The sequence below is a fragment of the Marmota marmota genome, unplaced genomic scaffold, assembly GCF_001458135.2.
Source record: "Marmota marmota marmota unplaced genomic scaffold, marMar, whole genome shotgun sequence".
Taxonomy (NCBI): Eukaryota; Metazoa; Chordata; class Mammalia; order Rodentia; family Sciuridae; genus Marmota; species Marmota marmota.
In genome coordinates, this window is record NW_026000240.1 from 21,225,792 (window position 1) to 21,252,274 (window position 26,483).

Here is a 26,483-nt window from a genome sequence, read left to right on the forward strand (position 1 = left end):
GGGGAGGGGAGGGGGGATAGTAGAGGATAGGAAAGGCAGCAGAACACAACAGACACTAGTATGGCAATATGTAAATCAATGGATGTGTAACTAATGTGATTCTGCAATCTGTATATGGGGTAAAAATGGGAACTCATAACCCACTTGAATCAAAGTGTGAAATACGATATATCAAGAACTATGTAATGTTTTTGAACAACCAACAATAAAAAATTAAAAAAAAAATAAAAAAAGAACAGGAAATAAATAAAATTTATGGATTCAACTTAAGATGTTAGAAAAAGAATGGCAAAGGACAAAAGAAGACTATACTGACAGCAAGGCCTTTGGGAGAAAGGGGGGATAAAATTCTGCAGCACAGCAATGAAGGCCGAAGAAACAGACGCTGCAGGCTCAAAAGAAAGAGCTAGATCCAGAAGCTATTCTAGAGGTGAGATGATCATGGTGTCCAGAGAGGAAGTGAGAGGACTCAAAAAAGAATTAAGAGTTTGATCTTGGGTGATGAGGTGAATGGTAACTCTTAGTACAACAGAAAATAGAGGAAAACTCATATGTTAAGAAGGAGGATGTGTTTGTCAGCTTTCCATCACTGTGACAGAATACCTAAAATAGTCAACTTATAAGCAGGAAAGGTTTATTTTGGCTCAGGGCTTCAGAAGTGTCTGTTCATGGTTGCTTTACTCGGTTGCTTTGGGACTGTGGTGACACAGTACATCATGGTCCTACATGGTAGAGGAAGTTGCTCACCTCATGACAGCAGGGAAGCAAAAAGAGAGAAGGGGCCAAGATCCCAACGTCCTGTTAAGGGCACACCCCCAATAACCAAACTTCCTCCCACTAGGCCCCGCCTCCTAAAGGTTCTACCACCTCCCAGTAGCACCATAGGCTGGAGACCACGCCTTTAACACCCATATCCAAACTGAAGCAGAAGACAAGTTTTGCTTTTGTCTATAGGGAGTGGGAAATGCCAGCAGTGTGTGCTCTACTGCAGGAGGCACGGTACCCACCATAAATCTGAATGTGCCCTGCTCACCCAGGATCCCTGTGCTGCTAGCCCAGGGCTGTAGCTGCCACCCCCAAAGTGACAAATAAGAAAAAAATGCACATCTTTAAGATAGGCTGTTACCAGAAAAGTCCAGTGCAGGCTCTGGAGTGAGAGAGAAGGCCTTGTTCTCTCCAACCCTGTCCTGGACCACAATTCAGAGAGACTGACCTCAGAGACTGGGGTGGGGTGTGGGGCTACAGAGGCAAGCAAGGTCAGCATTTCCTCTTCATTATTCAGCTCAAATGCCCTACTTAGGAAACCAGTGAACTTCTCAAGAGATTTGTCCCTGAAGTATTTAAACACAATCTCTGTTGTAGCTCAATGACTATTAAATACAGCTTGAGCACTTCAGCTCAATTTATGTTTTCTTTGTCCTTGCTCTCCTCCTGTCCCTTCAGCCCAGAGTCCCAACAACACATCACGGAGAAATTTAGACTTTGGGAATCAGAAGAATCACTAGTCAAGGTCTCTTAATATGCAGATAACCCTTTTAAACAAATCTAGTAACACAGGTTCTGGCTTCCATCCAAGTTAATGTTCCTGTACTCCTTCTAGGAAAAGAAGCAGATCAATAACAATATTCACCTGGAAACAAAGAGCCAGGCAGGAGACACGCAGCAAAGAATTTCTCCTGTCCTGTGCCTCTACTTAGGCCATCTTTATTTTCTCTTTGATGCGGAGGATGGCTTCTGCCAAAGTCTGTTTGCTCAGACTTCTACCACTGATTTGTACCCAGTTAACTTAGTCCATGGTGAGGTTTAAGCTGTGGCTGAAATAATAAAACCTTGCAAGTACTCTGTTCAAGGCCGTGAAACAAAGGACTTCTGAGAAGCTAAGGTATCATTCTCGAGTCCCAGGGATGCTTAAGGTGTGGTGAGCTCAGGTGGATCTTTCCTACCCTGGAACCTGTATCTGGGAATGCTCATGCTTTCTCCAAAAAAATAATTCTCCCAGGTTCAAGCCATGGAAGGTCAGATAACTATTTTTATGCCTTGCCACTTTTCAGCCAAAAAGAAAGAGGACATCCCACCATTTATAATAGAAGTCTCTTTGAGCTAATACATTGGTGGTAACTGCACATGAGCCCTATGGCCCGACCTCATATTCAAATGAACCCAATTCATGCTCAAGGAAAATAAAGTTGTAGGCATCCAATGTAGTTCTGAGAACCACTGAGATAATCACGGAGAAAAGGGTATTCCTGAGCCTAGAATTAAATAGCCTCATTCCCAGGAAATTGTCCAAATGCATCTGGGCCGGGTTTCTTTCTTTTTTTTTTTTTTATGCAGATCTTTTGTAGAGTCAGTTTCCATTTCTCCTGGCTGATGATGCTCATTAGCCATCCAAATAAAAATGGCAAAGTGGCCTGATTTGTGATCTCTTTTCTTAAGCCACTCCTAGCTCTGTGGATTTCATAATAGCATCAATTTGGACATTTAGGCAAGATCTTCTTTCCCAGGCATGAGTGAATGCTGTTCTTCTCATATGTGAACTGGTATTTTTTTTCTCTTTGCATTAGCTGAAAGTGAATTTTTAATAATGTTCCAGTTTGTTTTGGTAATACTTTCAGATTTGGAGGCATGGATCTGATCTGGAGAATGTCACATGGTTAAAAAAGGTCAAATTATATAAAAGACTCTCTGCTCAAAGTGACATAGGATCATTTCTTGAAGAAGTTTTTTCTTTTTTCTTTCTTCCTTTCTTTTTTTATTATTATTTTTTTTTTATGGCATCTTACACATAAATACAATGCAGTGCTGATACTGTCACCACCATAGTCCCAGAACGGGATTATTGACATTATCAGTGGTATGTTATTCCACTCATCATTGTTCAACTTCATTCTGTCCTAAAATAGGACCTGAAGCTGTTGACTTTAGTTCCCCGTACCCAAAAATGTGCTCCAAAGACCAGCTGCATCTCCACCAGCTCAGACCTTGTTAAAATACTGAATCTCAGGCTCCACCATGTACTAGTATGGACTGAGTTGTATCCCCCTCAATAGTCATAGGTTAAAGCTCTAACTGCTAATGTATATGTGGAGATAAGGCCTATAAGCAGGTAATTGAGGTTAAATGAGGGCCTAAGTGTGAGTCCTGATCTGATAGGATTAATGTCCCTGTAAGAGACACCAGTGAGCACATGCTTACTCTCTGCTTCTGTCTCTGTGTCTCACACAACAAAGAAAATATCATGTGAGCACACAAAAAAGGCAGCCAGGAAGAGAGGCCTCCCCAGGAACTGAACCAGCCAGCATCTTGATCTTGGACTTCCCAGCCCCTGGAAATGTGGGAAGTAAATTTCTACTGTTTAAGCTATCCAGTCTATGGCATTTTGTTATAGCAGCCTGAATTGACTAATACACCTACTATTCATGTGAACAAAAATAGTTATTCTAACAGGGGAAAAGTGGGCATATGGAAGTTTTAGAAGCACTCTGCTTTAGTCAACCTTGATTGTGACAATATTTAATCTCCTTCCCTCTTCTGGCCATCATTTCCACATGGAAGGAACTTCAGCCTTGAATTGTAATGGAGTTTGGAATGAGCATTAGGATTCTTGGGCATGAACTGTTTAATTCTAAAGATGCATATCAGCCTCAATTTGCCATTCTCTGAAATGGAGAGAATCCACAGACTCTTGCCAAAATAAAGAGTTACCCTAGAAAAACTCTATACGTCTGTTGCACTTTCTTTGCAGGAGGGGTCTCTAAGAGGGTCACTAGCAATCGTATGGTGCAGAATTGAGCTAAATGCACAGTTCTTTGAATTATACCAGAGATCTCCAAATTTACAGACGTACTTTTTTATCTGTGGTGTCTGCCTGCCCCTCAGTCTACTTGGGAGTCCGTCAAGTTTGCAGGGGCTAGAGGAGGGAGCTAGCATTATTGTTTGTGTTCCAAACAAAAATGTTGTTTGGAACATTTACCCACATCTTTCAGAATCCTTGGATATTTTTCTACTTATAGAGGTGATTGTCATGGTTTCCATATTTGTGTCCCCTCCAAAATTCATGCTGGAACTTAATCCCAATGCCACAGTATAAAGAGGTGGGGCTTTTAGAAGGTAAGTAGGTCGTGAAGCTGTACCCTCATGAGTGCATTGATGACTTATAAAAGGGCTTTAGGGGGCAAGTTCACCCCTCTGTTCCTTCTACCATGTGAGGACACAGCATCATCCCCACTGGGGGATGGAGCAGCAAGGTGCCATCCCCCAAGAAGCACAGAGAAGCCTTTGTCAGACACCAAACCTGCTGGCACCTTGATCCGTGTTCTCAGCCTCTGGATCTGTGAGAAGTAAATATCTGTTGTTTGAAACTTACCAAGTCTGGGGAATTTTGTATAGTAGCACAGACTAAGATAGTAACCGGTAAAGACCTTTCTTCCTTCCTTTCTCTTTGGTATCAATAATACTGGGTGGGACGGGATGTTACCAGATCATGGTCAATAGCCAAGTGTGTCTTGCTCAAAATATATTACACATAGCAACTGACATCTGAAAGGGGACAAATGAGCAAGAAATATTTGACTACTATGGGCTAGTACCTGAGAAGAACTAGTTCTAGAGGGAGAAAGAAGAGAGGCCCTACCCTCACCAAGCCTCTCCTCTACCACATGTGGCGAGAACATCCTAGGTCAAGGGTCAGCAACTGCAGTTCCAAGCCAAACAAAAACTGCTGACTGCCTGTTTTGTATGTTATGCCAACGAATGATTTTTATACTGGAGAATGGTTGGGGAAAAAATTTTTTTAAAGAATTATATTTCTTCACATGTGAAAATGGTGAAAAATTAAAATTTCAGTGTCCATAAAATATGACTGGAACACAGTCACCCCATTTAGATGTTGGGTTTCATTGCTACAACCACAGAGTTGAACAGTTGCCATGGAGTACGGCCTGAGAGACTTACCACTGGTCTCTCACAGGGTAGGTTTGCTGCCCACTGTCCTAGAGAAGGGGTAGGAAGGTGAAGCAAACCAGGTTGTCTCTGATGAGTGTGGGACTCTGGGTGATAATCTGTGGTTCTCATGTTTGTGCGTAGAGTCTGGGTTTCATTTTCAACTTCAATTAGGTGGTTTACTCTCAGAATCCCCAGGGATAGATGTTAGGTATCAAACATCATAGGACTTTTTCATATTGCCTAATTGTTCTCCAGGAGAATTGGAGAGATTCCTTATGCCCCTGGATGATTTTTCTAGTTTTCCTGAATGTTATAACATAGACCTCCCTACAACCCAGAGGATGTACCTGACTGAGTTTACTATTTCTTTCTCTCACATTAATAAGGCCCAAGATGACACGGTGAATCCTCCCTGAGGTCCCCACTTCTTTGTCATTACTGTTCTGCATTCTTGGCTGGTATGCAGAGCAGAATAGCAATTTTTCTTGTTGCTTTCATTTTCTTCTAAGCAATGAAATTGTCAACAGGGAAAATCAAGAAGTAATCAGATGTCTTGTGTTTTTAAACCCCAAATTTCCAACAAATATCTGAAGCACTGGAGACCTCAGAATTAGAGCTCTTGCCTCCTCTGTGTTCTCTGTACTTGTAGAAAGTACATCAGAGCTTCTATCTGACCTGGGGGTTTGTATAATGCTCCCAGAATAATCCTTCCACTTCTCTTTCATCCATGCATAAGTAGTCTTTGTTTTGTTTTTCTGCTAAAATTTATTTGTTTTCACTTAATTGTATCTCTCTCTCTCTCTCTCTCTCTCTCTCTCTCTCACACACACACACACACATACTCACACACACACACTCGCACATGTACACACAGTGCTAATCCTCTATTTGTGAATTTTTTGAGCAAACCCTATGTGCCCATTATTCATAATCTAGACATGCATTTTGATCCATCAAAATATCAACACCAAAGAGAAAAGGAAGCGGAAGCTAGCATTTATTGAGCACCTACTACTTTCTATAAATAAGCCTATTGCCTTACCTTCACCTCTAGATTCCTTGCTGTCTGCAGAGCAGGCTCTGTCACTCTCTTTCACAGATGCAGAAACTAGGATTCATAGCAGCAGTGTTTTTGTCCAGTTAAAAGGCATTGGGCCAAAATTCAAACCCAAGTCATCCTGGGTTCCAAAACCATCAAAGGCATTCGAGTACATCTCTCTGCCCAAGGGTAAAATACTGAGTGCAGGTAGTTTGAACAATATAATGATGCACTTCCAAAAATGTTTAAGTTATGCACTTATTTTTAACCCCCAATAGCCTCATAAAAGTAGTCACCACCATTTACCACCTAGATCCAATGCATTCTTTTTTATATATTAAAGACATTTTACAACTGATTTTCAGAAATAAGAATAAATGGATAGTAAAAAGCAAATTTATTCAAAATTTCAATAATTTGAAAATAATAGTATATATATATGATGTATGCATATAAACAAAACAAACACAATTTTGATTCTATATTTTCCTGGGTTTGATAGAGAGATTGATAGATGGATGTGAAATGGGTAACACTGTCTGTCTGCAATTGACTACTTATAATTGTCATGTATGAACTTGGGACATAGTCATTTTATAAATACTTATTCCAGATTTCAAATATTTCAACAAGAAACTTTAGCTTGTCATTACTTATCATTACTCCTGGCTCTTCATTGTGTATTTCTACCATCATAATACAAAAAATTAAATAATTTTTGGAATCTTTACTCCAAACATTGCTGAAGATAAAAAGACTATCTAGGAAACATTTTTAATGTTCGATTTACAAACAATAATACAAATAATGAGTCTATTATTTGAATTTTCTTCTGACCATCTTCATAATTTTCATATACATACTTGATTCAGCATTTGTCCACTTACAAGTCAAATCAAATAATTTGGATACAAAAACATAAGATGGAGGGCTGGGGTTGTGGCTCAGTGGTAGAGTGCTCACCTAGCACGCATGAGGCACTGGGTTCAATCCTCAACATCACATAAATGTAAAATAAAGATATTGTGTCCACCTAAAAAAAACTTTAAAATAAATATTTTTAAAAAACCGTAATATGGAAGGGTCATCAGTATAGGCTTTTAGAAATGTAGGGTGGTCTAAGTTGCAAAATATTAAAGTTCTAGCTATTAAATGACTGAGTGAGAATGCCACAGTTCCTTTCTTCTTTTGGAATTATATTGCTCACTCACAAATTCTTAAGTTTAAAAATTCATCTAGAACATTGTCATCTGAAGAGACAGAGTCTAAGATTTTGCTAATACTATCCAATCAATTTGACCAACATCCTTAGAGTGTAGAGTTCTGCTGTCTCTTTGCATTTGCCTTCTCATTTGTCAATAATTGTGAAATGTATTCCTTCACAAATTTTATTCTTCTTGCCATAATGGTGAGAAATGAAAAGATTCTGAATTTTCAATCGTGTTCAATGAAAGCTAAACAGACTACAAGTAAAGCACTTCTCGTTTTTTTTATACCTTCTGACAGTTGATGGAATACTCTGAGCAATATAAAAATAAAACTAAAGGATGATAATATTGGTGACTCATTTCACCATTGTATCTAGATATACCATTACTCTTTTTTTCTTATAAATTTCATCTATTTTAGCATCATTCAAAATAATAAGTAATAATGAAATAATTTTTAGGATGATGAAAAAATTTTCAAGATGTAGGAAAAATAAGATCACTAAGATTTTATTATAGATTTAGATTTTTTAAAAGTGTCCAAAAGACCTATGCAGTAATTACATGACAAAATGATCATTTTTTTAAATAAGTAAGAGTTCTCTTTGTGCTCTGGAAGATTTAAAGGAAAGAATTTTAAGTCATGAAATGTTAATACTTATAAATAGAACTCTCAAAAAAGAAACTCAACTAAAATTAGGTCCAATGGACACTGAGAGTTAAGAGATATTAAAATATATAGCTAGCATATCAACCCATGATTTCACAGACATTATTATTAAGATAAAACTAAGCTTGTAAAACATCAATTGAGTAAGACTTCCAAAATTCCTATGCAAGAGACTTGGCAGACACCCTGCTCAATGAAAGAGCCATTTAACTGATGAAAATTATAAAACATATGATTTAAAGTCCCTAGAAGTCAACCTAAAGGAATGCAGGCAATCCAGAAGCATTCATTCAAGAAAATCTATTCAATTTTAGTAAGAAGAATAGAACTCTGTGGCATTTGTGCTAGAATGCGCTCTTATGCCGCTGTTTCCCATTCAGTGCTATAGAACCTGTACTCCAGGTCAAAGCAGCTAAGAATACAGGGACTCCTCAAGAGCCCAATCCCAGGGCTGTGGTTTTACCACTGGTGTTTCACGTCACATCCCCAGCTCTACACTGTAAAAGCTCTAGTCCAGGTGAAAGCAATTTTTTAAAAAATGGTGCTCCTTTCTCCCTCCCCTGGTGGCTGTACCCCATATGCAGCAGGCCAAGAATATGAGGGTCCAATCACCTCATCCTCAGCTTCCACTGACAGGCAGAGGTGCCAGAACAGAAGGGACACAAGGGACAAACTGAGAAGGATGTGGGCTCTAATCTCCCCCCTCAGCTTCTGCTCATAGAGTGGAGGATCCATAAAAGGAGGACCAGCCCAAGAAGATGAGGACCATCATCCTCTCCCCTCAGTCCTCCCCTGTAGGATAAATGTGCCACTCCAGGAGGGGCGAAATGAGATGTCTGCAGCTCCACAGTTCTGCTGAGAGACTTGGCCTTACTTGGGATGGACCAAGGAGGGACTCATGCCTTAGCTTTATCAAAATCATTGAAGAACTCAGTGACAGGCAGCTAGTTTGGTTGAACTAATAGTTCCATGAAACAAGTAGCAATAAACAAAATGGCGGACCAATCAGAGTTCAACAAATAAAAGAGAGAGTGAGAGAGAGAGAGAGATAAAAAGTATCCTTCTAGTATGACATGCATGTCAAGGTGACCAGAAGGCTGTACACACGCATCCAGTCAGGAGGAAACAGAGAGGGAACTTGAGAGCTACCAGTCCCTGGCTATAAGTGGAAGGATTCTGAAAGCATTCCCAAGTCACACATGGACCTGTCATCCATGGGGGAAGACTTACTGGTTGGAGGAGTTTAAGCAAAACTTAGGACCAAAATAACTGACTGAACATTAAACCATGCTAATCCAAGAACAATATCTAGGAAGCCAGACTTTAAAATACACACAAAGGGGAAAGAAAACCTCAGGTTCATCAGAGAGGACTAAAGGCAGGGAAGGTGACTTCGCACAATTTGTCCAGGCAAGCCATTCAACAAGCCCACCACCAAACAAAACCCACAACAGCCACAGACTCAGGATGCTGGGGAAAGGGCTGATTGAAATCCAGAATTGCCACAGTATATTGTCTAGAATGTCGAGGCAGAAAAGAGGAAGAAAACTTAGAAGGCAAAGGAGGAAGAAAGGAGCAGCAGCAGAAGCAGCGACAGCATCTGCTTTCGAGTGCCCCAGATGTGCAAGTGAGGAGACAAAGACTTCAAAGCAGCTACTGGAAACATATTTAGAGAACAACAGAAGCCGTGTTTAAAAAGTAAACTAAGATGACCATGGCTTGCCAAACAGAAATGTCAGTAAAAAGATAAAAATTATACTAAAAATGAGAAATTGCAGAAGTGAAGGAAAGTACAATAACTAAAATAAAAAAATAACTAAAGAGCCTCAATCATAAATTCAAACTGGAAGAAATAATAATCCATGAACTCGATGATATGTTATTAGAAAGTATATAATCCAAACAACAAAAAAGAAGTTTAAATGGATGAAGAAAAATGAACAGATCATCAGAGACCCCTAAAACCTAATCCAGCACACCAACATGTGTGTAATGGGTGTTCTAGAAGAACAAAAGGAGAGAAAGGGCAGAAAAAAAATAGTCACAGACATAATAGTTGAAAAACTTCCAAATATGATGAAAAATATTAATTCTACACATTCAAGAGGCTCCGTGAACTCCAGAGGAAGGAACAAAAGGTAAATCATAGCTACACACAATACCCAAACGCAGAAAGGCAGAGACCCAGAGAAAATCTCAAAAGCAGTAAGAGAAAGGCTATTCATCCCACACAAGAGAACCCCAAGACATCCATCGACTGCAGGACTCCCTATCAGAACTAGTGCAGTCCAGAAGGCAGTGGGATGGCAGATTTTAAAGGGCCTGGAGAAAAAACTGCAGAACCCAATGGCCAGCAAAACTAGCTTTCAGAAATGAGGACAAAAATATATTCCCTGAGAGAGACTAAATTGTTGTTAGCATACCTACCTTACCAAAAAAAGAAAGAAAAAGAAAAAAGCTACAGGAAGTTTTTCAAGATGAAAGAAAATGACCCCAGACTGTAATTTGAATTTGCATGAAAAACAATTTGCTGGTAGAGGTGACTGTGTCTTAACTATAACTGACAACATAACTGGAGAGCTCTTATCCTTTCTTCTCTTGATGTATAAACAATAGCATAAAATAATATTTATTAGATTGAATGGTGGGGTCTGTGGGACATAGGGATATATATATATATATATGACAATGACAGCCTAAAGGAGGAGGGAGAGGAGAAAGCCACAGTGGAGCAAGTGCAGGATGTGAGACAGCAACTCAGACCCACGGGAGGAAAGGCGCTCCAGGAAGGGGGAAGAGAGGGGGAATAGGAAGACCTTGTCAATGCATCCTCTGCTTTCTTCTCATTTCTTAAGACATGAGATAATATAAAGCAATAATAAGAACACTGAAGCATATTTATAACATATGCGTCTTAAATATGAGGGATACGTGACAATTAATGCAAGGGGGAAAGGGAATAAAGTGGACTAAATCTTCTATATCTCACTGGAATTAAGTTAGTACACATCCTAAGTGGCGTCTGATAAATTAAGGTGTATATTGTAATCCCTAGAGCAGTCACTACAAAAACAAATAACCAAAAAGTGGTGAAAATCAATAGCAGAATGAAACATATAGAAAACAAATAGCTAAATGGCAGAAGTAAATCCAACTCTATTAATGATAATAATAAACATGAGTGAACTAAGTAATTAAAATGCAAAGACTGAGGAACTGGATTTAGAACAACAAAAACCAGAATAAACTAAATACAAAGATACAAATATGCTGAAGGCAAGGAAGATGGAAAAAAAATAAACCATGTGGTAACCATAGCGATATGGAGTATCAGACAAATAGACTCTATAACAAAACAAAAAAACGTTATTAGTTACACAGAGGGACATTTTAAAATAATCAAAGGGTCAATTCATTTGGAAGCTATAATAATTAAAAATAAACAAGAACTTAACAGCAAACGGAGAGCAGGAAAGTTTTAAAAAGTTAAATAATAGAACAAATCAGTTATGTAAAAAAAAATTACAGAAGTGCTAAGTGCCAGAGTTTGAGAAATGCCACATTATACCATACTAAAACCATATTATTTTCAAATTTCAAGTTTGCATTGTTATATACTGACATTGCAAGCAGTAAATACCTTTCATTAATTTTGACAATTTAATCTTTCCTTCTTATAGAAGTCCATGCTTACCAAAGATTTAAATTTTTTTTCTAATTTTCTTCATCTTTACTCCTTCATTTAGGATAGGCAACATATCAAATTAAAATAAGCAATCTAGATTTAAAAGTTGGTTGAACAGTTACTAATATGGCATTATGTAAAAATGTGGATGTGTAACCGATGTGATTCTGCAATCTGTATTTGGGGTAAAAATGGGAGTTCATAACCCACTTGAATCTAATGTATGAAATATGATATGTCAAGAGCTTTGTAATGTTTTGAACAACCAATGAAAAAAAGAATCCATCAAAAAAATAAATAAATAAAAGTTGGTTGAATTCTTAGTTTTATTACCTACTCTCCATATAACCTCTCTAGAAGATCCACGGATCTCGGTGAACTTATCTTTGTCTCATTCTATAGTATTATTTAAAGATAAGTATTATTTAAAGATAAGTATTATTTAAAGATAATCTGAGGTCCCTTCCATGGACAGTGGAGAGCCTGGTATTTTCCCCATGAAAATGAACTGTCTTCATGAAGCTCATACTAGGAAAGCCAGCAAGGTCTGGATTGCTCATTAGGGTCAACTTTCAGCTTCTAGAAAGACTTGTCAGAACTCAATATCTGTATGGAATTCAGTTAAGTTAGAGCATTGAATAAAGCATATTTTGCTTTTGGTCATAACCATGGGACACTGCTTATGAATACTTTCATTCCTCCTGTTAAGCTTCTACCATGTTCTGTGGTAAGATCTTCACTCCTAAGATCCACAGTTGACCCATGAAAACCCCATCCAGTCTACGGCTGGGAGCAGTTTAGTATGCCAAGTTGGGTTTGGACATTCATGCACTTTAGAGAAACCATTAAAAACACAATTCTAACTTCAAGGTTGGAAACAAAAGTATGCTTATGTAAGATTTATTACACTCAGGAGTTCCTTAGGAAATTTCATGTGCCTGCAAACTTGGTTTCCAGTTCAAGTGAGACCTTTCTGCAATTTGTGCTTATAGACGTAAATAACTGTTTATATAAGTCTATGTCCAGATAGCAAGAAAGCGTCATATTCAAACTGAATAATTTAAAGAGACTTAGGAACTATTTAGAAATGTGTGGACTTGCATAAGAAAACCAATAAAGGACAGTGCAGGACTCAGGGGTAGAATCATTGAAGAGTAGCTACTAACCCATATTTGAAAGGAAAGGAAGCAGACGTATCTATAGAAATAAAAGAAAGTAGCTGTACAGAGGGAGCCACCTATCAGAAGATGACGTGTTAACAGAGGGTCACAGACAATCATTGGTGACTTGGAAGCAAGAGATCCTAAAAGGTAATTGGCCAGTTCTTCCTATTGGCCAAACCAGTCTAAAACCAAAGGGCAGGAGGTCGCAGCTGTTGTCCCCCACACTGCTAACCCCTCAGAGCCAGGATAGTTTGAAGAAGAGGGAGCAGATACAGAGGGGGAAATTGGAAAATGTCAGCACAGTTCCAGAGGATCCAGGGGTTATACAGAAGAGATGTCCATGAGGTGGTTATTTCACCCATGGTCAGGATTAGGGTAAGGCAGACAAGATCCAATCACTCTCAGGGTCACCCATATGTTCAGCACTTGCAGGAGCCTAAGAGGATGTCTCATCTGCTTTACTCTAGACCTGGCTTCTCTTATCCAGTTACTTAGAGTTGCTTACTATATAGAGTTAAGAAAGGCAATGAATTACCTTTTAATCCATAAGCATAAACAGAACATTTTGTTAAAAGATTTCAAATATCTATTTTCACTTTTTGTCCCCAAGACCAGAAAATAATAGACATGAAATATGAAATATTTCATGAAATACCCAGAGGCTAGTATGTACAATAGCCAGGCATTGCTATTAACCTTGGATTTTGATTATTTTGTGGATTTATGTCATTGATTCCAACTGAGCCTCTTTTTTCACATTTTAATATTTCTGAGGTCAAGATGTATCTTACAATCAGTGATGTCCCAACTGAATAGCAGTATTTTTTTATTCCTTAGAGGTACATAGAGTGATAGGATACTTTATAGTTGATATTATCTTAAGTCTGGTGAAATTCAGTGTAAGTACTTTGTAGATGTTTCACAATTAATACATTTTTCCTGTCTCCCATGATATCTAACATGTAGTAATGGTCTTGATATATCTTCAAACCAGTATTTAATGAATGAATGAATGAATGAAGGGAGGAAAGCATGAAAGAATCCACCTGTTCTAGATGATATTTGCTTTTAGTGTGGATAGTAGGTGTCAGGAAGAGGATCAGTTCATATACACTGGTCATTTGAGCTATCATAATCCTCTGGAACTATAGGCTGCAAAGCCAGAACAATGCAGTTGCATGAGCATCCACTTAACTCTCATTATTTCATTTCCTGCCAAATTGATGCTAATTCTGTTCCCATGCTGTGCACTTTCTGTGGTCTTCATGATAATTTGAGAACCTATTTGACAGCAGATTTTTACCTGCTCCTTCCCACTTTTCCTTTCTAATCTGCTCTAAAACAGCTTCTTCTTAAAAGCATTTTCATCAATTCTTGATTCACTTACCTGATTTTAAACCACTGATTCTAAAATCAAAGTGCATTTTTGCAATACAAGGCTAGCGTTAACCATGAATTCTTCTAACTTTTTAAAGTTTGAACATTTTATTATTTCCTTTTAGCACAGTCATGCATGCAAGCCTGTGCTTTGGCCCCAGTTGGTTTGGCCAGAGAAAAACATTATTTTTCTAGTGATTTACTTTAATCCCTCTCAGCAAGAAACTCAAATTATTTTCTTCTCTTTTGGTGAGTCATGGAGTAGCGGGCTTCCTAGCTTGCCCATTATCTCTTCCTGTCAATTTCCTTTTTAAAATTAAATTATTTATTCACATTTAGCAAAAATAAAAATGGTGCATTATTAAGACTAATTCTGACTTAACTCTTCTGGGATGAGAAAAAGCATTTTCATTTTAAAAAGTAAATACAGATGCATTATATATTAAATATGTGCGTATCACAAATCTTAGTATTAATTATTAATAGCATCATATGGTATTACAAAGTCTTAACCACCCCAAAGGAAAATAAGATTTCAATTGTTAGTTTGCTGAGATTATGGATCACAATCTACCTCCAACCGTGGGCTTAAAGAATGGTTTCAGCAGCCATTATTTATCCCAAAGTTATTTTAATTTCAATTTTAGTGATTTATTACTGTTGGTAAAGCCATCTTCTTTGGCTTTACTTTATGTTTTAAATCCACGCGGGTAGTCATGCAACACGGTCAGCAGGATGCTCTGATGGTCAGCCAAAAGCAACAGATTTACTGGCACAAAATTACTGTAGAACCCAGTTGCTAGTGCTTTCTGATGGCTCACTTCAAGAAATGGGTTATAAATCTTTCTTTTTTGTTACATGTAATACATGTAACACCATGGATTACAATAACTTTGGATCTTCTTCCCAAATTTCATGTAACACACGAACATTATCCAAAGCAGACCCTATGTGTGGACTATTACTATTATGAGATTGTCTTTAGCTGTCTTTTCACCTCACTTCTGTACCCAGTCGTGCCTTCTCTCAATACCTTTGGTGACCTTGGGCTTTTGTTCTCACCACTGGCTGCTCTCAGGAATGAGTCTGATGGAGTCATTTATACTTTGCATAAAACAAGCCCACATGTTACCTTTCCCACGTCCTGGCCCTTTAGGTCTAGTTTTCAATAGGGAATGGAGAGCTTTATCCATCCTAAGTTGATTCTAAGTTCTGACATTAGCAATTAGAGAAGGCCATGATTTGGGGAGGTCACCTTCTCAATCCAGCTTGTAGACTACCTGCCTAACTTATGGGTAAAGCCAAGTTGGGATGAAATGATCAGAACCAACCACTGGAATCTCACCTTTTGTATGAGTTGTGTTGTAGATAAACATCCATCAGTTTTGAAAGTGCTGCTGTTCACCTCTAAGGATTCTTTCCAGAACATCATTCCACAAAATTAGTTCCTCTTCATCATTTGCTTTGCCTGGGCTGACTCTTCTCCAGGATTATTTCATAGAATTTTAGTATTCTCTAAATATATCTTCATGTACTTCCCTATTTTTGTCTATCTATATTCTATTATATATATACATATATATATGTATACATATATATGTATTCAAATCCATATATATATATTTTTTCAAATTCATATATATATATATATATATATATATATATATATATATATATATATATGTATTCAAATCCATTCCTATGTATATATTTTTTCTTTGGGGTAGCAGATATTGAACTCAGTGCTTTGCCACTGAGCTACATCTCTAGCCCTTTTTATTCTTCATCTTGAGACAGGGTCTCACTAAGTTGCCCAAACTGGCCTCAAACTTGCCATCTTCCTGCCTTAGCCTCCTGGGTTGCTGAGATTACAGGTATATGCCAACTTGCCTGGTTTCAAAATTCAATTTCTGTAGATGACTTTTATAAGAATAATATGCTCCTTGCATCAAGAGAGCGCATTCCCATCCTAGCTCCTTCCCTTATCAGCCTCCCACTAAAACCTGAACATACCCAGGAACAGCAACAGGAAGATACTCTGAGATCTTGCTCCAGGCCCACACTGCACACCACTCTTGGTCCAGATGGAGAGTTGGTGTTCCCTGTAGCTGGGGCTTGGAGTGAGGGAAGAAGATGCATTTTCAGTCTTGTCATATAATCCTATTTGTTTGACTGTGAGGTGACCACAGTGACTTTTAGGTTGCAGGATTTCCATTATCCAAAGCTCCCTGACCGTCTGGGATTTTTTGTTTTTTATTAACCACTTTTGGTTCCATACCAATGTAGAAAGCATTCTCCTATGACTACTTGATATTCAGTGATAAAATGTTCCCCTTCCCATATAACATGTTCAGTCTGACATTGAGGAGACACCCTGCTTGGTAACACACAAGAATTTAAACAAGCTGATCCACTTGAAAGCATGGTTTTTCTGAGGATGTGCATTTGGCTCTGATAAATCCCTAATTTCCCAGGCAGGGTACCCAGAGTGAATCCTCAGGGAAGAGAGGCCAGATGCCCTCATAAGTTATCACATCTGTCTTCCCACCAAAGGGTGTTAGTGTGTGCTTGTGGCTTAGGTCAAAAGAAATTAGTCTGCATATTCATCCCCAAACCAGTTTCTAATTGATCTCATCTGTAGCCTGAAATTAGCTTACATCTTGGCAGAACTAAGCACTCCAAACTCAAAGGAAGTTTTGCCAAACGTAAAGCACAGGATGTGGCGCTGCATTATTTGTGTCCATGACGTGTACTTGTTTATTGATGTTTATTTTTCAAAGAACATAATGTTTTCAGCATACTTATATGTTCCCAAATGTATTCCTAGATTGTCAGACCTGTGTAAACACTGGCCACATGGCTCATCTGTGCAGCCAGAACACACCTACTCTTCTCTGTCTTTACACTCCCAAACCCCCATTGTCAAGAAGCTTCCACTGGAGTCAGAAGTTCCAAAGAATCTACTGTAAGACCAACTGAGGAATGGGAAAACACAACTGCTGTGTTGGAGGTACCTACAGTTAAATGCCTCTTCAGAAGACCTAAGTTGACAACATCAACAACCACCCCAAGGACAGCAGCCACCACTTCCAAACCCTTCCTTGGTGGCCAGCCCCGGGATGGACCCCATACGTGCATTATCCACAAGACCTCCAGGAGATGTTACTATCCATATCTCCATTTGTTTAAAAAGAAACTGAGGAATAGCTTCTTGTCCTGTAGTCACATAGTAGGTGGTGAGACCACGTGGTCAAGGGTCTAACTCCTGAAGGCTATGTGTCTCTTGTTAACTGTTAGGCTGAGTTTTCAGTAAACTTTGTCAGCAAAGAGGATAGGAAAGGCCAGACCTTCTCAGTCTAATCGGCCTGAGGGTGTTCATTGGAATCTGCTCCAGCTCCATACTCTCTAGAAGAACGTCGATACCTATAGGCAGCCTCAGATCACCAAGACAGGAAAGCTACACAAACCCTTATCCAGCCATTTTCAATGTGATCATAAGACAAGTCCCAAGCCTGGGAAAGTGTAACCTGGCTGAGCATACACAGGACCCACAGATAATAGTTTGTCCCAGAGGACAGTTCTGCTTTCAGAAGCATCCTAGCCTCATATTATTCTCTCCCATAGGAGGTTCACAATCGTACCACGTGCTTTATGTCTCCATATTATGGAATCTCCCTTTCTGCTTTCACTTTATTGGCAGATCTCATCATATCACTCTTCAAATTCAGAGTCAGAGGCTACAGAGTATACCCTTGGGCTCTAACACCAGTCTTTGAATGGAAATGTAATATTATCTACCCAGTCCCTGACCACAGGACCAGTATCACAATCTCTCTAATATGGCTCAACATTCTTTGCTTGATAGCACCACAGAACCAGGGGTTAGGGTTGTTCCTATTCTTGGTACTAAGCCCACATTGGCCATATAGTCCTTGTTAAGTGAGATGTCCCACTGTCTTCAAATACAGAGCCCGCCACCCCTGTCTCCAGCCTCCGTGAATGTTCCCAGTCCTCCGACCTTGGCCTTGAAGAACCTAGTACTCCTCTTTTGTTTCTTATACTTTGCCTTTGGGTCTGAACCTCCTCTGCAGACAAGCAAAAAACCCTTAAAGGGGAGGGTCTGTGTTTCCTGACTTGGTAACAGTGTGGAGAGCTGCTATTGCTTCACGCACAGTAAGATTACTCAGACTCTATGGGATCTGAGCTTCAGTTTCATCTTTTGAATAGGATTTCCTTTCTGGAAAATCCCCATACATATTTCTCTTCCTTTAATATAGTTAATGGCAAGGGAAAACCACTCAGGTGTCCCAAGTGGAAACTGAGAAACATCTCAACACTCTCTTCCTCACCATCAGTCCTGTACCCTGCCACCATCCCACGAGGTACACAGCTCCAAAGGATATCTCCTCTGATCCACCACCACTATGTTAGTTTAGACCCTAATCAATTCTCTCTGTTGGACCACTGAAGTCGTCTATGACCCCCATGCCTCCAGGGTCTTAATATCATATGCCTCCAGTGAGCTTTCCAATATATCAATCTAATTATTTCACTCCTGACTGCCTACAGAGAAGCAGAACGAATTGCTTTCCTAAGAATAGTACTCAAGATCCTTCACAATTTGGTCTCAAGTTTCATTATGCTCTTTACCTCAGTATGCATGGCCCTCGAGGACACACAGAGCTATACACCATGTTCCAACCTTCGTTCTTTTAAACTTCTTTGGCTTTGCCTCTGCTGAACCTGTACTGCCCTCCCCCAGCCTCCCTTACTCCTACCATGAAACGCATTCTTGCTTCTCAATATTCAGTTCCCCTGTAAAACCTCCTACTCCCCCAAAACCCCCTTTCATTGGGCTCTATGTTGTCATGTTCAATAATCTGCATACAATACTCATCAGGCCTTCTTTATTTCCAGTGTCTGCCTTCCCCATTAGATCCTGGGTCATTGATGGCAGGAGTCCTATCATTGGCCTCTATGTCTCAGCATCTATTATTTATAGAAAATCTTATCTTGGCTTTAATCTCTTTTATATTTATCACTCAACTTAGAATACATCAATTTCTCCTTAATAATAATAGTATTAATAACAATAAGAACATCAACTAATGTTTCATGACTGCTTCCAAGATGGTAGCCAATATGTTATACACTTTATACATAATAACTTATTTCATACTTGTAATAACCCATAAAGTGTGTTCACATTTATCCCCATGTTCAGTTGAGAAAACTATGATTTTGAGAGGTTAAGTAAACTTGTTTCAAAGTTAAAAACGTAGTCAATGGTAGAAGAAGGATTTGAACCCATATGGCCTGGCTCCAGGGTCCAAAGTCTTCCATACTGTGCCTCGCTAAATCAACACAATGAATTAAAGTGAGCTCTTCTACTCACTTTAGTTTATGCACCTGTTTTCCCAAAATGAATTTAAAAATATTTGAATTATTAATTGAATTAGATTAACTTTGGTCATTTACAAGCTCCAGTAAATTTATTAAAAGGCTACAAGGAGAAGGCAAGGTACAGTGCCAGATTTTGACTGTCATCTGATGTTCTCTTGGCTAACAATAGTCCCCAAACCTCAGCAAGTGTCTCTCAGTCTCTTCCATTGTCAAGCTGTATTTATGTGCCCAATATCCAGTCACTCTTCCTTTACTGAAAATGTCATTTTTTACACTTTGCCATCAAATACAGTTCTTAGAGGAAATGATTTCTCCTCCCCCACTACCTATCCCCTGTCAGCAGGGGGCTCAAAAGAATCAAAACCGCACCTAAGACTATTGGAATTCACACAATGAAACTAAGCCCTAGTAATATTTCACTGCTTTTCCGGAGGAGCAAAGTGATAAGAATCAGAATGGATGCTGTGGACTTTAATGGGAAAAGTGAGCCTTTTGTGTTACTTACTTTGCTTTCCCTTCAAGAAAAATCTCAACTCCAGAGCATTCTTTTTGGCCATGGTTGGGCATGGGAGCATCCTGAGATTTTAATATATCTAATAAAATTCACTAAAGAATGGAAGCACAATAGGAAGGGAGGTGTATTATGGTGCACCAGAGAAGCATTTTACTCCAAAAATGGAGCTGGATGCTCACTGAAAATGAGGAACCCGGAGCGAGATGTTCCTGGGCACAGCTGGGAACACCGTTTTCATTTCCATTTGAATGCCACAGAGGCAGAACTATACTTGCTTAAAATTAAAAGGTGCATCAAGAATGCAAAACATCATATCAAATTTTAACCAGGCTCGTTAGTTGCTTTATAATCCTTTACTAGTTTTGTTTGTTTTTGTTTCATTTTGGTATCAGGGATTGAACCCAGGAGTGCTTAACCACTGAGCCACATCCCCAGCCTTTTTTTGTATTTTATTTAGAGACAGGGTCTCGCTGAGTTGCTTAGGGCCTCACTAAGTTGCTGAGGCTGATCTTGGGCCAAGAGCTTGAAAATTTCAAGTGATTGGGGAATCTAAGACCGAGGAAGGGGCGCTGGCATAGAATGAAGAATACTGGTTAGCCCTGAGATTTTCCCCTGAGATTACAGGCATGCACCTCTGCACCCAGCTAGGAGCACCTATATAGTAAACTATGATGTAATCCTTCCTTTTTCTTTTTCACATGTCTTTTTTGCCTCCTATCCCTCTGCTTTCTTCCTGCTCAGCTCCATCTTCTTTCCTTCCCTTCGCCCCTTAGATATCTCCCTTTCTGTTCTTACTGCCTTCTCATCCCATTAACTTATTAATAGGTTATAAATAAGTCCCAGTCTGGGAAGCCTGGCCCTTTTTTGATAGGCATGTTTTACTATGAGAGCAGAAATCCCCACTGTGCACTGGGCACTCCCTATGGCGCACTGGTGGCTGTTGTTATAAACATAAGGGCCACTCAGTGCAGGACCCAGGACAAGAAGGGTTTATCTCAGAAATTAACAAAGCAATGAGCATGGCAGGACTGAGCTCTGGCACCACTGACAATAAGAAAAATAATAATGCTAACAGTTGCTGCTAGCCTTTCTTAAGAGCTTTCTACGTACTGGGTCCTAAGAGAAACCCTTCACAAATATTTTCTCACTTAATCCTTACCACCATCCCATGAAGTTGGCTCCCTTGTTGTTCTCTTTGTACTGGGGAGGAAACTGAGACCAAGGCATACTGAATGGTCCAGGTCACTCAGCAAGTGGAAGGCAGAGCCACATTTCTCAACCCAGGCAGTCTCTCCAGATCACATCTGGGTGTCACTGACCCTTGGCAATCACAGGGTGGCCCTGAGGTCTCAGATTCCAGCTAACGCTGGCATAGAATGAAGAGTACTGGTTAGCCCTCATGGCTGCATATAACCAGATAGGTGAACCAAGGATAGGCAGGGTTGCCACAGACAGAGCCGTGTGGTCACAGGCACACACAGGAGCAGAGAACAGAGTTGGGGCAGGGCAGCCACTTTGGGCCAAGAGCCTGAAAATTTCAAGTGACTGGGGAATCTAAGACCGAGGAAGGGGTGCCAAAGTAATGATCAGAAGGGGAGGGACAGTGCTTGGAGGTTCCAGAAAGGAGGTGGGGCATCATAGATGCCCAAACCATCAGCCTGGAGTTTGGAGGGAAGGAGCTCAGAACTGGGAGAGGCACTGGCAGATCCAGAGCTCAGGGACAGTATTGGGTACTGGGCTCAGAAAGAAGGACAAGTCCAGTTACCAGGCCTGGGACACTGTATCCAGAACAGATGGACAGAAGGTTGCTTGACAGTGAGGGAGAAGGGACTACTGGGATATCATTGAGCAGGGAAGACTTCATCCCATACACCCATGACCTCAGCTGGGGTGATGCCACATAGACATGTGGCATCACAAGCTGCATGACAACCTGCCTTCCTTCTAATAATCTCTCAAAAACCCATAGTGTATAAGTGATCTTTTTACACATAAAAATGAGTGAATGCAAGGTGACCCTAAAATAGGTCTCTTTCACACTCTGACTTGCTTGCTTGAACCATTGAGTAAGAGAGAGAGAGATGCTGCCGGCATGTTTGCATAACCCCGGGGATGCCTTGCGAATGTGCCAGACGTATCAATACCAGCCATTACATTTCATAACCAAGAAAAGGCAGAAAATAGCCCTTGGAGGCAACAGGGGTGTCCAGGTGTGAAGCAAAGAACACTGTGTTTTATAAGCCCTTCTGCAATGATTGAATTCTATTCTTTTGTGTTATATGTGTGTGTGTGTCTCTAAAAAAAATGTATTAAATTTGGCTGTCACATTATTAGTCCCACGCTCAATTAAAAGGAAGTAGTGGCATGAGGTGCGGGGGGGACATAAGAACAATATGCTAACATATCGTTGCAGCTAGAAAACCCAAGGCAATCTAACTAACCCAGGGCAAATATAAGAATTAAAAAAAAAAAAGAAAAATAATAGTAGCCAGGGATCATTTAATACAGTCATAAAGAGGTTCAAACACCTCTCAGAAATCATTACAATGCAGCGCATGTTAGACTTTATGGGACCAATGGCCATGCTGAGACCTCCGGTTAAGATGAGAGCACCCCATTGCACTGTGTTTAAGGAGGCAGGGAGCCAAGCCATATATTTTAGCAAGATTTTTATCAAGAGGAGCCAAAACTCAAGTGAAAGAAGGCAGGGTTCTCGTGTGCCTTTCCCTCACAGCACTTAAACTATAATAATTTTTTTTTATAACATGCTCATTAAAACTCCCAACCTGCAGGCGTGTGAGGGCTGGGACCATGTCTGTTTTGCTCACCCTGGCTGCCCCACGAGGCAAGTGTTTTTCACAGAGCTTCTCTTGCCTGAAACCACTTGAGATGTGGGTCCATTGTGTGCTAGGCCAAGAGGAGCTACAGGACTGGCCCGGCACAGGCCCTGGGCTGCCAGAAAGTGGACTGAGGGAGGACACTAGAGCTTGTTCCCAGCCAGGCCTCCGGGATGCTTCACACACGGGAAGGCCAAGAACTTAATCTGCCGCCATCAAGCCTTGGTTCCATCTGGCTGCTGAGATAATGGGAACTAGAAATGTCTGCTTTGATGGCTACTGAGGAGGAAAGCTTACATTTTAGTGGAAAACCTCGGTACTGCCTCAGACTTTAATTGGGGTTTCTTATGAAATTTGATTTCTGTTCTCTTGAGTTTTCCAGACAGACAGGCCCTGAACAGGTGCAGCAGGAGGAGCTTCAGGACTCTCAGTTCAATTCACAGCCTGAGTGCCAGGTAGCTCTTGGAAGGGGCAGACCTGGCCTATTCCAGTAATAGAGAGAGCTTCAAAGGCCACTGTCTGCACCTGCCGGAGAGCTCAGATCCCCCAGACAAGCCTGAGGGCCGTTCAGTCCTATGAGGGAGGGTGGCCAGTAGCCTCTACACATGGGCCCCACTCTTGGACTAAGACCACTCAGACCCCATGGCCACTACCTGGACTGGACTCCCCTGGAAGGCGTCATCCTCACGCCCTTCCACTCTCTCCTTCCCCTTTCTACTCTCCTGGCCCTCTCTCACCCCCTTCCTTCCTCTCTCCTTCTCCCTCCTCCCTGGCAGCCTCTTCCTTCCTTCCCCCTATCCCTTCCATTTCCCCTTCTTAAATGAATTTGTTGAAACCACTCTTTTGAAAGGGCGAGGGCGGCAGGGAGGAGGAGACTGCTCTTCAAGTTCACACATGGGCCTGAGTGGCGGCTTTCAACCTTGCCTTTACCTCCCCACCCAGACAGCAGACCAGGGTGATTGAGATCTCCTTGAGGGACAGTAGTTGAAGGAAAGACTAAAGTTTAGCAAAGTGGCTTCAGAGGAAGGACTCTGTGGGAGCCTCAGCCCAGCGGCGTGACTCCCCGGCTGGGGCCTTCCGCCCACCCAGAGACACATTCTCCCGGGGAGAGGAAGTTCAAGCTTAGGGGGCCTCACTTGCTCTAGTCCTCCCAGGGGCCTGGGAAGAGCCCCAGCACTTCGTTCCCAGGGTCCTATGTTTTTTTTTAATATTTGCAAAACGAATATATTTTAAACACGGTGGAGTTCAGCTGCTGTTTCTTTCCATTATGGCCTCCCCTCCCTCGTCCTCCTCTGCTTAGAGGGCTGTGGGCCCTGAGGGGCTCCAACTCAGGGGAAGTTGGACTGGGACAGCACTTTGTTTGGATTGAATGGCACACATTTGTATGGGCCTTCTATAAGTCACTGCTGGCCATCCCAGGGAAGGAATGGTTTATAGAAATAGTGCACAAAAACTGAATTAAATATGAATGTGTCCTTTGGCACCTGGCATCAGAAGTCTGTGGGCAGTGGAGGAAAAACAAAGTTGGAAATGCACTGAGCTAGAAGAGGCGACAGAAAATTCTTCCAGTCACGAGATGTGAAAAATTCAGTTCTCATTGATGCCCTGTCAAAATGGAAATCCAGAAATACATTCAATAAGGGAGATGTGGAGGGATAAGTGTGATGCAGGTTGTTTATGGAAAGTGCACGAAATGAAATTGATCAGAAATCTCACACTTTTAGAGCATTACCCTAATAGCGATGCACACTGCAAGCGTGCATAAGGGTGAGGAAGCAAGCTCTAACGTCTCCCCGCTATCAATAATTTTGATCCATATTGCAAGAGGAAGGGATACCTTTCCTTTCTATTCGCCCTAACATAAAATCGTTATCATGTGAAGAAAGTATCAAAGTATAGAAGCAAATATTACAGAGGGATTACTTTACAGGTGTGTCAAACCATTCATTAAAATATTATGTGTGTGTGTGTGTTTTTTTCTGAATTTTGAGATGCCTATTTCATTTACCAGCTTTTTTTAAAAAAATGTGTAGTTTTTTAGTAATTTATTTTTCTTTCTAAAAAGTCACTTTTGTTTCCAATTTGATATTTGTATTTTTGTATTCCTTTCCTTGAAGAAAGCCCCCCAATTTGTATAAGCCTCAGCCCCCACAACCTGGATCCTCCCTATGGGAAGCTTCACTGAACATCTGGACAAAGATATGATTTTCTGTCTCAGGAACCCTGCTCTAGATGGGGCACCTACAGTCCCAGGAGAGTTTGTTCAGTGGGTTCTATTGTGATACCATGTTGCCTCCCCTCCTGGATCCCTGTTTCAGAGCTATCAAGGTCTTTTGTTCCAATGGCTCCCATCCCAGGCTCTCAGGGTCTCTGTTCTTGTTGGGAAGGACAGGAGCAAGAAATTGCCGTTGATGCTCAATCTCTCCAGCTGTGCGGAGGCCCAGCTATGCACATTCTCATTTGACATCAATCTATTTGAGGGTCTTCTGATCAAGGGAAGGTAGGATGGTTTTCTGCCAAGTCTTTTTTTAGATTTGCATCATTTTGGGGTCAGGTGATCTTATGCACAAGGTGCTCTCGTGCTTTCTGTAGCAGGGCATTTACCAGTTTTCTGCTTTCTTTAACAGAGTTGGTGTGGATCTGGACGAAAATCTGAAGGAGGAGCCCTCCTCATTTCAGGCAAGTTAAACAAGCCAATGTATAGTACTTAGAGATATCAGATGTTCTGTTTCATGAACTGTTCCAGGTTTGTGTCCAACATAGAACCAAGAAGCTCATTCTAAACAGGGCTGCCTCTGTGGATAAAACAAATCAAAGACAACAGAATGCACAGGAATTCAGGGTGTTGACCATTTTTAGCATGCAAAGGCTCAGCACTAGCATGAACTTATAGCCTCTCTGTGGCAGCAGGAAGCCTGAAAACTACAATGTAGGAACCAGACCATGGCCCTTAAAATGAGGCACCCCATGATTCAAATCCCTGCCCAGCAACTTGCTAGCTTAGTGATCTCAGTGAATTTACTCAAAACCTATCCAGTTCATGTTGAGCACACAACAAATAGACCTGTTCCTCCCACATGGCTTCTCATTAATCAGGTATAAGTTACAGAAATGCTGAAACAGGCAGGAGCCTGCAAAACTATCTAGGTGATCCATTCCTGACTTAACTGAGCAATGATTATTATCCACAGAGACCTAAACATCCTTTCAGAAAATTGTTCAGAACGATGTGCTATTCCCTCGAGGAGAGAAAAGTTATTCTCCAGACTCTGGATTTGAAACTGATAATGTCAATGTTGCATTAGCCATATTTACCTGGATGCTTAAAACAGATGAACAAATGTGTGGAAATGTTATACCTTTTTCTGCAATTGGAAGTAAGCAGATGTTGTTGGGATAATGTTGTCAGTATGTGATGTTGCTAATTAATCACGTTATGATCATGTGTGAATTTGAGGACAAGCTACCTTGCTTTGTTTTCATGGGGGTTTTCCCCACAATACAGTTAATGAGGCACAGCTCCTTGGTGTTTATGAGCAGGAAGCTGTTTTCCTGGTTCACATAGGTAGAAAGAAGGAAGGAGCCTGTGCACTGCAGAAAAAGCTGAGAAAATAAGTTGCCCTGAACCTGACTCTCAAGCGCT

General features: G+C 40.6%; 1 protein-coding gene across 2 annotated transcripts in view; it reads left to right on the forward strand.

Moving 5' to 3' along the window:
- The window catches only part of Slc9a9 (solute carrier family 9 member A9), a 536,631-nt gene that overhangs the window by 398,924 nt on the left and 111,224 nt on the right, over window positions 1-26,483 (forward strand). For both annotated transcript variants that reach the window (XR_007344170.1, XM_048794390.1), the window contains exon 13: window positions 25,468-25,519. Coding sequence is in view for 1 of the 2 variants with exons in the window: in XM_048794390.1 (XP_048650347.1) it covers window positions 25,468-25,519 (52 nt within the window). In the remaining variant the exon portion in view is untranslated. The remainder of the gene's footprint in view (window positions 1-25,467; window positions 25,520-26,483) is intronic.